The sequence below is a fragment of the Aspergillus costaricaensis genome (genome assembly GCF_003184835.1).
Source record: "Aspergillus costaricaensis CBS 115574 unplaced genomic scaffold BO79scaffold_2, whole genome shotgun sequence".
NCBI classification, from domain to species: Eukaryota; Fungi; Ascomycota; class Eurotiomycetes; order Eurotiales; family Aspergillaceae; genus Aspergillus; species Aspergillus costaricensis.
The window spans coordinates 841,124-853,664 of NW_020291802.1; the positions used below are offsets into that span (position 1 = coordinate 841,124).

General features: G+C 47.5%; 5 protein-coding genes across 5 annotated transcripts; 3 read left to right on the plus strand and 2 right to left on the minus strand.

Moving 5' to 3' along the window:
- Nucleotides 1-68: 68 nt before the first annotated feature.
- On the plus strand, nt 69-1,242 carry BO79DRAFT_224054 (porphobilinogen synthase HEM2; the record flags this gene model as incomplete). Its single annotated transcript, XM_025683641.1, has 2 exons — nt 69-287; nt 337-1,242. 2 exons carry the CDS (start codon nt 69-71, stop codon nt 1,240-1,242), a joined length of 1,125 nt encoding a protein of 374 aa, XP_025544422.1.
- A 523-nt stretch (nt 1,243-1,765) lies between these two features.
- Nucleotides 1,766-4,167, minus strand: BO79DRAFT_25319 (acetyltransferase). Its single transcript, XM_025685975.1, has 2 exons — nt 3,183-4,167; nt 1,766-3,111 (listed from the first exon to the last, which is right to left on the minus strand). Exons 1-2 carry the CDS (start codon nt 4,069-4,071, stop codon nt 1,892-1,894), a joined length of 2,109 nt encoding a protein of 702 aa, XP_025544423.1. The 5' UTR covers nt 4,072-4,167; the 3' UTR covers nt 1,766-1,891.
- Nucleotides 4,168-5,165: 998 nt separating this feature from the next.
- On the minus strand, nt 5,166-5,627 carry BO79DRAFT_224057 (uncharacterized protein; the record flags this gene model as incomplete). The annotated part of the gene is made up of 3 exons (XM_025683642.1): nt 5,166-5,435; nt 5,473-5,545; nt 5,575-5,627. The coding sequence occupies 3 exons, from the start codon at nt 5,625-5,627 to the stop codon at nt 5,166-5,168; spliced, it is 396 nt and encodes a 131-aa protein (XP_025544424.1).
- A 1,137-nt stretch (nt 5,628-6,764) lies between these two features.
- BO79DRAFT_284193 (exportin CRM1) lies at nt 6,765-11,270 on the plus strand. Its single transcript, XM_025688226.1, has 11 exons — nt 6,765-7,180; nt 7,267-7,296; nt 7,360-7,432; nt 7,488-7,559; nt 7,610-8,322; nt 8,369-9,140; nt 9,189-9,659; nt 9,774-10,003; nt 10,073-10,451; nt 10,504-10,675; nt 10,746-11,270. The coding sequence occupies exons 1-11, from the start codon at nt 7,115-7,117 to the stop codon at nt 10,984-10,986; spliced, it is 3,219 nt and encodes a 1,072-aa protein (XP_025544425.1). The 5' UTR covers nt 6,765-7,114; the 3' UTR covers nt 10,987-11,270.
- Nucleotides 11,271-11,794: 524 nt separating this feature from the next.
- BO79DRAFT_136739 (PPP1R11/YPI1 family protein) lies at nt 11,795-12,374 on the plus strand (the record flags this gene model as incomplete). The annotated part of the gene is made up of 2 exons (XM_025678092.1): nt 11,795-12,026; nt 12,079-12,374. 2 exons carry the CDS (start codon nt 11,795-11,797, stop codon nt 12,372-12,374), a joined length of 528 nt encoding a protein of 175 aa, XP_025544426.1.
- Nucleotides 12,375-12,541: the final 167 nt, after the last annotated feature.

Genomic DNA, 12,541 nt, shown 5'->3' on the forward strand with positions numbered 1-12,541 from the left:
AACATTTGCTCAACCGTTAAAGCAGAAACCGAGTTCGACCACTCTACTCAATATAGCCTCATCTCATCATGTCGTTTTCAAACCTTGTTTCTGACCTTGCATTCAGAGACGCTCAGGATGACCGAAGTTCTCAAATATCCCATGCACGGTCGCAAGCTACCGCACGATCATATACCAGCACGGCTGCGACCAGCGTTAGCATATCTGGTGACATATCTAGCCAGCTTCATTCTGGTTATAGTCACCCATTGAGTAGATCATGGCAAGCCGAGAAGCAGTTGACCAAGGTTCGTATTGCGATATAGTCCTGTAGTATCATGGTCTGATTGTGTGCAGGAGATGCTCATCTATCCCCTATTCATTACTGATAACCCTGACGAAGAGACGCCTATTCCATCCCTTCCAAATCAGTATCGCCGAGGGTTGAATCGATTAGTTCCCTTTTTAAGACCATTGGTACAGAAAGGACTGCGTTCCGTGATTCTGTTCGGTGTCCCTTTGCATCCATCTGCAAAGGATGCGCTGGGAACCGCTGCGGATGATCCGACCGGTCCGGTAGTTCAGGCCATCCGCCTTCTTCGTTCGCGCTTTCCTCAACTTTATATCGTGACGGATGTCTGTCTTTGTGAATACACCTCACATGGTCATTGCGGGATACTACGTGAGGATGGGACGCTCGATAACGCACAATCCGTTGATCGGATTTCAGATGTAGCCCTCGCCTATGCTGCCGCTGGTGCTCACTGCGTGGCTCCGTCAGATATGAACGACGGCAGAGTCCGCGCCATAAAGCTCAAGCTTATTGAAGCTGGTATCGCTCATCGTGTCCTCCTAATGTCCTACAGTGCAAAATTCAGTGGATGTCTATATGGTCCCTTCCGAGATGCCGCAGGCTCTTGCCCATCCTTCGGAGACCGCAGGTGTTACCAATTGCCTCCAGGTGGCCGGGGGCTTGCTCGGCGAGCGATACAGCGCGATATTGGGGAGGGCGCAGACATAATAATGGTGAAGCCCGCTAGTAGCTATCTGGATATCATACGGGATGCGAAGGAGCTTGCCAAAGACATGCCAGTTGCCGCGTACCAAGTTAGCGGAGAGTATGCCATGATACATGCAGGGGCCAAGGCTGGCGTTTTCGATCTGAAATCAATGGCTTTCGAGAGCACAGAGGGTATACTACGGGCAGGAGCTGGTATCATTGTGAGCTATTTTGTGCCCGACTTTCTGGATTGGCTTTCTTAAGCTATTGTGATAAGACCGAGCTAAATCATGACTGTAACGAGTATGCCCACTTTGCTGTTTATCCCCCCTTTATGTTTTTGTCTTTTGCATGTCAAAGTCTATCTATCTGATTGAGCCTGTCGATCGATCGAAAAGCATCAATTTGTTGCTTCATTTCCCTCTAAAACTAAACGGAGGAAAAACGCATTGCCTCTTTTCCTTTCCCGCTTGTCCCTGTTAATCTTATTATATTTCCCCATCTCTTGCTGGCCTTTCATAAATTTCCGATACGCCACATTTTGAACCATTGATGATTTATGTCCCACAAATCCTACTTGAAGTCTGTCATCGAAAACAATGCTTCTGTAAAGATGTTTGTGTCTAGCTGCTGTGATCTTGAGGACAAGATTATATATCATTTCGCCAATTTAGGCCTGCGGACCACTCATGTTATCAAAGAATACAAATAGGGGTCGATGGAAAACCTAAGGTTATGTCAAAGCTTCACACCTTGTGCTCTGAGCCAGCCAGATCTCTCAGAATGGATGCAGAGAATAAATCGATATAATTACAAGCGAAGCTGAAGGTTGATGATAAAGACAAGTATAAAATAGTTGGTATCCTGAAAGCCAAAAACCAGCTGGTACGTACCAACAGATCTGCACAAAAATCACATATAGCTTGGCTTTAGTCCCTGAAAACCATAGGCTACGATGTCTGACTTTACTACCTCTCCAGGAGCGACATACGCCCCGCGTCGTAGTCGAACACCAGGATAGATCGTACAGCCAGCCCCGACGTAGCAATCTTCCTCGATTGTAACAGGGCGCCCCTGATATCGGCTTTGTGAGCCTTTGCGTTCTTGCATATTAGCATGGGCCATCGATGTAAGTATGGTAACCCGGGGACCTATCCAGGTATGGGCACCAATGGTTACAGGACAGTCATCAACAAACAAGCAGTTTTCTGAGACCATAACATCTTCACCGATATGCACGTTGTACCCATAGTGACAGTAGAAAGGTGCTTCAACTATAGCACCTTGCCCTAACGACCCTGTCGAACGAGATGAAGTCAGACCAGGAGGTGAGTTGATAGCTGAGCCTGGAGGAACAAGCACTTCCTTCAGCAACCGACTTTGCTCCTTAGTGCTTAACCCCGAAATAGGGTTACAGGCGTTATTGAACCGCCATAAGGCGGCCTTGCAGCGATCCCTTTCTTCCACGAGGTGAACATCATAAGGTCGGTAGAGGTCACCACGTATCATCTTATCTTTTTCGGTGTCCTCGGTCGATAGTGTACGAGTAGATAACTGATGTTCGATGCTTAGTGCCATCCGCGCCTGAGCCTGGGGGCTATTAGTGTCCACGTTCCCTGAATGTGCTGATCGTTGATCTATCCCTCCTTGGAAGAGCGGGACTGCCCCGGGTTTGGAATGACCTCCATGAGAAAGCTCTCTGATAGGAGGAACGATTGGGAAATCAGACTTAGCATGGCCTTCCCGGGATAACTCATGGATCGAGGGGACCTCGCGGTAATCAGGCTTTGCCACATGATCGGAGATATAGGAAGTGTGGCCTGTGCTTCCCCAGCTGCGTTTCGTCCATGGACCGCGACCGGAATTAGTTCCTGTGGGACTAGTATTGAACGAGGCAGTTGCCCGGTCGCTTTCGTCTACAACAATAGGCCTGATTTTCCCTGGATCAAGTTGTTCCGGCAAGGTTTGTTGCCGGTCATGCTGACTTATATCGTGGACATACTGAGAATTGACATCCAAATAGCCTTCCTTGGATTGCAGAGGAACTGGAGTTTTCGAATTCGACGGCTTTTGCCAGGTGCTTCGGGATGAATAGCCCTCACACAAAAAGCCCCCCCTGATACAGTTGTTGCCTACAACACCGATGAAGTTAGATCCTAACCATACCACAACACAGCTACGGAAACCATATCACCAAACTTACAGGCAGGATGTTGTTCATCGCACTTCTTTTTCCTCCTCCGACAAGTCATGCAGCCTGTTTTGGTTCGGTTACTAAACACGCGTTTTCTCTTGGGTGCAACTTGAACGGCTGCCTGGGGCCGCTCTTGAGGAAGTACAGATAGTGAGGATGGCTGCTCACTCTGTGCTGGCCCTTCCGTTGGACGACCGCTTGTACCCCAATTCTTTTGAGACGTATCATGGCCATTGGCCTCGCGCTGAAGTGCCTCAGCCAATTGAGCGTCGGATGCGTCAAATTGTTGTGCACGCTGGGCTTGATGTACCAGCTGGGAATCATAATCATGCCATGTTGTATTTGCGGGTGGCGTCCGAGTATCACCCCCATGTTCCTCTAATCGAGGCTGAGTAGAAGGGGATGGATGCTTGATTTCGCTTTCACCATGGGACATGCCGGTGTCGTTCGACGTAGATGCCTGAGTGGGGGGTTGGCTCGTATCATCCGAACGTAGAACCGGGCTTTTCGGAGCCCTGCGAAGCATACCATGGCTTTCTTCTTGTTCCCCAGATTCCGACCTTTTCCGTTTGCTTTTGCTGGGGCCCGACGAGCCACTCAGGGAAGGTGACCGCTGAGAATGAGGCTCTTCTAGTTCATTAGCACTGTTGCCGCTCTCAGCGTTCCCGTTCCCCTGTATTTGTTCGTCGAGGCGAGATTGCGCATCTAAACCATTTCGTACGAAGACATCGGAGGATTCAACGGCGCAATCGGTAACAGCCGGTGTGGGCACAGATCCCGCAGTAACCGAGGGCTCTTTTCCGTTCACTGCAGTAAATCGAGAAGGGCTATGGTCCGCCCTGGGCGCTTTTTCGGTGTCTTGATCATTCATTACCGATGTAGAAGCCACTGTTGCCATGGTAAATGAACAGCTCAGTGTATGGATGGTTATAGATCAGCGCGGATGAAAGTTGAACTATCCGACATTTGCTTTGAGGACAACGCTCCTTGTACCCGATGATGATTACCGCCACTTACTGGCTAATGGACGATGGAATCGCTAGACGCGCCTGTCTGTATTTGCAAATTGCCCAATATAATCTTGTGAGTTATGTGCGCTGAATTGAATCATTTGTGGTCTCCAAACAAGCACATCAAATTCAGTCCCAAAAGGGATGCAAGCTCAGGAAGCGGTGCAGGAGATTTGAAGCGGAAACATATGTCGTGCAAGTCGACTATGCTGAAAAGAGAGATAGAGAAGGCTATCGTAGTATTTGAATATCAGGTCCCTTCCTAGTAAATAACTAGGTGACTTGTATGACTACCCCTAGGACTGTGCCACTAAAGAGGCCAATCTTGAGTTGTTGTTGGGCTGGGGGAATGCCCGGCAGTAGAGGCAAGGAAATAAGTGTTTAGCGCAGAAGTAGGAGCGAAAATGTTTTGGACATTGCAGGGAAGGTCGCGAAGAGAAAGGTGGGAAGAAGAGAGGAAAATAGAAAGCGCGTTCCTCGCTTTGGAAGTAAGAAAAATAAGAATAGAGGGAAGAATTGCAACTATGATGCGCAGAAGGTTACGTGAAGCGAGTAGAAATGCTAGATTAAGATGGTAGATTGAAATGGGGGAATGTCTGGCCGTCTCACATCAATTCGCCGGCATGGATCCAAGATAGGGCGGTTACTAAATAGAAAAGAGGGGAAAGGCGTCAAAGGAAAGAAGGAGGGGAAAGTGTAGTGGCCGTGGTCGTACTAGCAGTGGAGAGAAGATGGATAGGCAAACGATAACAATTATAGGTCAGCGAGTAGTATGTCGAAACGGACTCCTAGAACGAAATTTTTTGCCGCCTGCAGGTGGGAATCAAGAAACGAGGCATTTCACTAAGGAACCAATAGTACCTAGTTGCAAACCCCAGGAAAGAAAAAGGAAAGACGAGCAGCCGTAAGGAGGGGGGGCGGGAAGAAAAATAGTAATGTTAAAGAGGTAAACGACCAGGGGAGTCGAAGTACTAGCAGTACCTTAGTGGGATGGATGCACTGTAGAGTTGGAGTCGTTCATTGGGTGTCGTACATCCTGGCAGAAGGATGCGGCTGCCAGCTGGCTGCTGAGCACTCGACAGGATTGAAGTTGGCGCGCGATCGGCCATGAGCGGCGCGAAGCAAATGGTTGGCTACCACAACCCCGGCAAGCAGCTTCTGGTTGGTTGGACGTGAAGTTAAAAGACGCATGAGTTTGAGCGATGGCGCGCTCAGGCGACACGCCACCTTTGGGAGGGGGGAATCGACTCGCCTTGGTTCGGTGACTTTTACACTGCCGTCTGCTCTACCCGCGAGGGAAGCGCGGCACGGCGGCGGCGGAAAAGGTTCCTGGTGGGTCGAAGCGACCTGCGCGTTGACAGCCTGAAATGGTGGGTGTGGAACACGCTTACACAATAGCTCGGTCGCTTACCAGCGCTGCCTTTTCCCGCCAATTATTCGCCATTGGCGCAGGAGGGACGCGGTTGCGGTTAGTACGGCACAGCACCTGTCTGTTCTTCCCTCTTACCTACCGCGGAACCCCCTTCTTCCCCCCCTTCCCCCCAAAATGTCTGTGCTATCGTCCCGGAAAGTTGAAATTGGCAAATCTCACTCACAATTTGATTTACCAGTGAACAATGGGTACTCTTTGAAAGCTGGGAAGTAATTATACTCCGTATTAGTAGGAGGAGCTCCCATTACCCCTCTTTTATGAATCGTGATGTACCCTATATTGTGACATGATCAGCCACGCACATCATTCCATTCACATTGAAGTAAAATGTATCCCAGCTATCCTTTGTACGTCGTTGCAAACCAGTGTCCTAATGACCTCAAGTACCAATTATTAGCAATGTCGAAAAACTTAATCTGTTCTAAATTTGCCAAAAGTAACAGATGATTGATGGACAGATATTCTCAGCTTCTGGCTGTATTTAAGTTATGTAATCTACTATAAAGTGACTGAAGGGTTGATTAGGTGCCATTGGTATCCTAGCACAAACCATCTGTCTTTTTTTATCCACTCATATCTCAATGTGGAAACAAAAGCCATATCCTAGAAAAAATCTCCATTTTCCTTAATTCTAGTCCAAATAGCCCTATGTTTAAATAGACTTTGAAGCAATATAATAGATTATAGGCCCATCCTTGGGACGCCTATGATATACGCAGCCTTAACCCCCCCCCCCCCCCCAAAAGGTTGTCATATTCGGGCTCATCAAAACCGTAAACTCAGAAAACAATGATCTAATTAATATAAGCAAGCTCAAAATACCTGGATCGATTCTGCACAAGGCCTGAAGACCTTTCATAATCGACATACTATGCAAAAATCTCCACATCGGTATTACCACTCCACAAGTATCCTGCATTGTGTAAACCTAATAATGAAATGAATAGGTACCCCGTAGTCTAGGTATCTAATTCTATAGCTAGTACTGCAAATCCGGTAGTTAACTACTTAATGTGTTTACTTATAACTTCCTAACTACTAGCTAGTTATAGGTCAGAGCTCCTAATTGATGACTAAGGCTAAATGGAGATACATCGCACCGGCCCGATAGAATAGCGCCAACAATCCGAGAGACGCGCTGTTCTCACCGCCAGTACTCCGTAGTACGCATTGTTTTTTTCCAGAAATATCCATATCCCAAAGCCAGAACTCTCATCATAAATTACAGCCACCGTACCCCACTTTACCAGCTGCTTCTCCAAGGCTGCTGCATCTTCAGGCAGGAGTTTGCTCCAAGCTCACCCTACCTCCGACGAACCCCTCCAAGGAAGCCTCTTACCCCGCCATATATTCTGCCAACCTATTCTTTCTTGCTACGCCGTCTCGTATCTACGGCCTTCTCTAGACCCTACTGAGTCTTCAGCTAGACCTCGCTTGTTTGAATCGTCTATTGAAGGCCGAGGAGCGCAGCGTACAGTACTGTCAACTTCTGGAGCGGAATGTCTGTTTCCATACAAGAGTTGGACAACACAGTCCGGGCCTTCTATGAGGGCAAGGGAGATCTGGTATGTCGCAAGGAGCTGGGCGCTTATGACTTTCAATGTGTGTCCTCATAATTGGGATGTGAACTGACCTGGTATGCGACTCACAGCAAAAGCAAGCTCAGCAGACCCTGACGGAGGTGAGTGACCGAATTGCATAGCACATATCATTCATCTAGCTCTGACTTGTTTCCGGCGACCAGTTCAAGCAAAATCCGGATGCTTGGTTAATTGTGGGAAATATTCTCCAAGAATCAACATACCCACAGACAAAATGTGCGAGACGAAGCCTCACTCTATACTGCAGACGGCCGTGCGCTGATAGAATCAGATCTTGCTCTCCAGGTCCTTGACGATGTGATTATGACGCGATGGAAGGTCTTACCCAGGGAGCAATGCCTAGGTGATTTCTTTAAGCTAACCTCGATTGTCAAACTATTCTAACATCCTCAGGTATTCGGAATTTCATTGTCAACTTCATCATCGAAAACTCGAAATCGGAGGACAAGCTAAGGAGTGAGCGAGCCTTCCTTAATAAGCTCAACCTGGTTCTCGTTTCCATCCTGAAACAAGAGTGGCCACATAACTGGCCAACTTTTATCAACGAAATCATCTCGTCATGCCATACCAGCCTGTCCATCTGCGAGAATAACATGGCGATTCTTCGTCTACTATCCGAAGAAGTGTTTGACTTTTCCCAGGATCAAATGACTTCGGTCAAAGCGAGAAACTTGAAGACCTCAATGACGCAGGAGTTCTCGTCCATTTTCCAGCTATGTTCCGAGGTCTTGAACACGGCGAACCAGCCAAGTCTTGTCAAAGCTACGCTAGAGACTCTGCTTCGTTTCTTGAACTGGATTCCTTTAGGATATATCTTCGAAACTCCCATCATAAACACCCTGCTGACGCGGTTTCTGGATGTTCCTGAGTTCAGAAATGTCACACTCAAGTGCCTCACTGAAATCGGCGGGTTACAAATCGGCAACCCGTACAATTACGATGAAAGGCTGGTCCATATGTTCACAGAGACGCTGACTGCAGTTTCAAGAATCATCCCCTTGTCCATGGATTTGAAACAGACCTATGCTAAGAGCAACTCGAGGGACCAAGAGTTCGTTCTCAACCTGGCACTGTTTCTTTCTAGCTTTTTTAGCGCTCATCTGAATGTGAGTTCTCATGGCATAACAATCAGGTTCATGCTAACTCATCAAGCTGATCGAAAAATTGCCCAACCGTGACTACCTCACCCACGCCCATTTCTACCTCATTCGTATCAGTCAAATCGACGACAGGGAAGTCTTCAAGATCTGCCTGGAATATTGGACGAGACTAGTGCAAGAACTGTACGAAGAGATGCAGCAGCTTCCAATCACAGATATCAATCCTCTGGTCAGTATGGGTGTTAGCGGCCTGTCGAACGGAGGTGCACCGCATCCCAGCACGTTGGCCAACTATCCTCTCCGGAAACACAAGTACGAGGAGGTTTTATCAAGCCTTCGCACAGTCATGATTGAGAAGATGGTGCGTCCTGAGGAAGTCTTGATTGTTGAAAACGACGAAGGCGAAATTGTTCGCGAATTCGTTAAAGAAAGTGACACCATTCAACTTTACAAGACGATACGCGAATGCCTGGTCTATCTGACTCATCTGGATGTCGTCGACACTGAGAATATCATGATTGAAAAGTTAGCCAAGCAGGTTGACGGGTCCGAATGGTCCTGGGCCAATTGTAATACTCTCTGCTGGGCCATTGGTTCAATTTCCGGAGCCATGAATGAAGAGACCGAGAAGCGATTCCTGGTCAACGTCATCAAAGATCTCCTTGGTCTTACCGAAATGAAGCGTGGAAAGGACAACAAAGCCGTCGTCGCCAGTAATATCATGTACATTGTCGGACAGTATCCCAGATTCCTAAAAGCGCACTGGAAATTCTTGAAGACCGTGGTGAACAAGCTTTTCGAGTTCATGCATGAGACTCATGAAGGTGTGTTGCTGCCCTGCAGATGGAAAGTATTTAGCTAACCCAAACCAGGTGTTCAGGACATGGCTTGCGATACATTCATCAAGATTGCGAATAAATGCAGGCGGCATTTTGTTGCGCTTCAACCGGGGGAGAACGAGCCATTCATTGAGGAAATCGTTCGCAATATGAGGAAAATTACTTGTGATCTTTCTCCTCAGCAGGTCCACACTTTCTACGAAGCCTGTGGCTACATGATCTCGGCACAAGGCCAAAAGGGCCTCCAGGACCGACTGATCGAAAATTTGATGTCCCTGCCTAACTCAGCCTGGGATGCCATCATAGTGCAGGCAAACCAGAACCCCGCTATACTTCAAGATGGCGAGACGATAAAAATCATCGGAAATATTATGAAGACGAATGTCGCAGCATGTTCCTCTGTGGGCACTTACTTCTATTCTCAGCTTGGACGGATTTATCATGACATGCTCAATATGTTCCGTGCCTCCAGCCAGCTTATCAGTGACGCTGTAGCGCATGATGGTAAGGATGTCTTCTTCTGTCCCCGCCACACTCTTACCTCTCGTCATTCCCGTTTCACTTCACCCCTTATGCAGCGAGCATGTCAGTTGTTAGGGCTTTCTGACCATTACATAGGCAACATTGCAACGAAGACCCCGAAAGTCCGGGGTCTAAGGACGATCAAGAAGGAAATATTGAAGCTCATCGACACCTATGTGCAGAAAGCCGACGACCTGGAAATGGTAAATGCAAACATGGTCCCTCCGCTCCTGGAGGCCGTTCTCGTCGACTACAATCGCAATGTCCCTGACGCGCGCGAGGCGGAGGTCTTGAACGTCATGACGACGATCATTCACAAGTTACACGTACGCCAGCCCCACTAGATGAGATTGAAGCCTTGCAGGATTGATATGAAGCTGACATGTGATATCCAGAATCTGATGGAAGACAAAGTCCCCTTGATAATGGAGAGCGTCTTTGAATGCACACTAGGAATGATCAACAAAGACTTCCATGACTATCCAGAGCACCGTGTCCAGTTCTTCAAGTTGATTCAAGCTATCAACTTGTACTGTTTCCCGGCATTGCTCAAGCTCGATGCTACGCAATTCAAGTTTGTCATCGACTCTTGCATGTGGGCCAGCAAACACGACAATCGTGAAGTCGAGAATACAGGTCTCACAATGTGCCTTGAGCTCATGAACAACATGGCCGACACTGATGCTCAGACCTCAAATATTTTCTTCCAACAGTTTTACATTCCTATCTTGCAGGATGTATTCTTTGTCCTGACAGACAGTGATCATAAAGCCGGTATGTAGTCTAGTTCCTGTAGACAGAAGTGTGCTAATGTCTATTATAACAGGGTTCAAATCACAGGCCATGTTATTGTCGCGCATGTTCTACTTCATTGAGTCTGGCAAAGTGCAAAACCCGATTTATTCTCCTGAGCAGGCACCCTTAGGGACATCCAACAAGGATTTCTTGCAGGAATATGTCGCGAATCTCCTACAAACTGCTTTCAAGAATCTCCAGGAGTACGTTCTACCCGATCATGAGGAGCATATGAGCCGAAGGAAACCGAATGATTGGCTAATATTTTCCCAGAATCCAAATCAAACAATTTGTTGTTGGCTTGTTTGCATTCAATGACGACTTTAACAAGTTCAAGACGCACCTGCGTGATTTCTTGATATCACTGAAGGAGTTCTCCGGTGATAACGCAGACTTGTATGCGGAAGAAAGGGAGCAAGCCTTGCGGGATGCTAAAGCCGCTGAACGAGACCGAGCAATGAGGGTAGGTGGTCTTTTGAAGCCATCCGAAATGGATCAAGAGGATGAGCTATGACTGGACAAGGAACTGCGTTCCGAAGTTGCGCTATCAACTGCCGATAACACAGCGCATGACAATGATCCCAGGTCTTTATCGGCAAGTGACTGGTTTGATGGCTGGTCATGTTATGGACTCTAAGTTTGAACTAATTGCCATTTAACGAACAAGAAATTATCAGTGCGTATTGGGTTTCTTTCATCATATGGTCCTCATGTAAAGTCAGTCTTGGTGCTTCCAGAGCGCAGCGCGATATTCGTCCGCTCCTTCCTTCGTGCCTTCCCTCAACAATCAATTTGCAGTGACAACATATTTGAAGCTTTCCACCCAACGGAATAAAAAAAAAAAGAGAGAAAGAAAGAAAGAAGGAAAAGATAAGAAAAGACCAGTGGCCTGTTTAAAGGTAGCCAGGCGCTGCGGTGACAAGGTCGTAGAAATTCCAAAAGGGAGCAAGAGGTAATGGAACATAGATATATTCTCTCGGAGGTGGCCATTCAACTACAAAGAGGTCATTCTACTTAAGGAGTAGTCTAGTAGTATCCAGAACAAAGAACAAGCATTCATTATTTTACCCATAAATTATTGTTGTGCAAGTAAACCCCAACGTCTATCAGTAGTAGTAGTTGAGCGCGTACCAGAAGCGAAAAGGCGGTGTGAGGCCGGCCTCTTGCTGTGATGCATCTCCGTCAGAAGCAAACCCCCATTTGCCTGAACGCTCTAATGGTCCAAGAGACATTTTAGCCCCCACGATAATAAACTCTGTTCCATAACAGCATCAGGACGCCTCTCCGGAGACGGAGTTGCGCCAAAATTGAATTTTATTACCATGTCTCGGACTCGCCAAATACCGTCTGAGCCAGCAAGTAGTTCTCAACTGGAACTGACAGAGGAGCATACCAACACTTCGTCAGCTATTCCAGGTCCAGCAACACTGAGGTTAAGAGCAGCAGATGAGCCTGCTGCTAACCGGCCCGGAATGAATGAGGGCACCTCCCGACGTATACGCTGGAGTGAAGATGTCATAGATAACGAAGGAATGGGGAAAAAGAGTTCCAAAGGTAATCCTTCCCTAGCCAGTGGGGTTTCCGAAACTGTGCTCACATATGGCAGTGTGCTGCATCTATCACAAAACCCGACCTATTGGCGATAGTAGCTCCGAGTCCGAATCCTCGGACTCCAGTACTTCTAATTCGGACACAGATAGCGACGGCGAAGCGGCCTGCCATAGAAGGACGGGACACCGCCCGCCTACAGGGCAGGGAGAAGACTATGCTTCTTCTGGTCAGAGGTCTCCATCGAACAGAGAAGGAAGAACCTGCCGATCAAGTCACCGAACGAGGAAAACGAAACGAAAACCAAGCCCAAATGCCTATGAGAAAATGCCAAAGACTACGAAGGGCCGTTAAAATATTCGAGATATTTCGCAGACTAACGCTGTGATTCATTCCCAGTATCCAGCAGTTAAGGTCTCCCACATTAGTGTTTGTTATATGCCATGAGAGGAATTATCTTACTCACATGCAATGCGATAACGACATCAATTGATACGCCCCATCAAATCTGCATTCTCAGT

Excerpts from the sequence above, each read along its gene's own strand:
- BO79DRAFT_25319 (XM_025685975.1), bottom strand. The coding sequence starts at position 4,071 with ATGGCAACAGTGGCTTCTACATCGGTAATGAATGATCAAGACACCGAA. Across the intron at positions 3,112-3,182 it reads CGATGAACAACATCCTGCCT|GCAACAACTGTATCAGGGGG; the intron begins GTAAGTTTGGTG and ends TCGGTGTTGTAG.
- BO79DRAFT_284193 (XM_025688226.1), top strand. The coding sequence starts at position 7,115 with ATGTCTGTTTCCATACAAGAGTTGGACAACACAGTCCGGGCCTTCTAT. Across the intron at positions 7,433-7,487 it reads AACATACCCACAGACAAAAT|ATCTTGCTCTCCAGGTCCTT; the intron begins GTGCGAGACGAA and ends TGATAGAATCAG. Across the intron at positions 7,560-7,609 it reads ACCCAGGGAGCAATGCCTAG|GTATTCGGAATTTCATTGTC; the intron begins GTGATTTCTTTA and ends TAACATCCTCAG.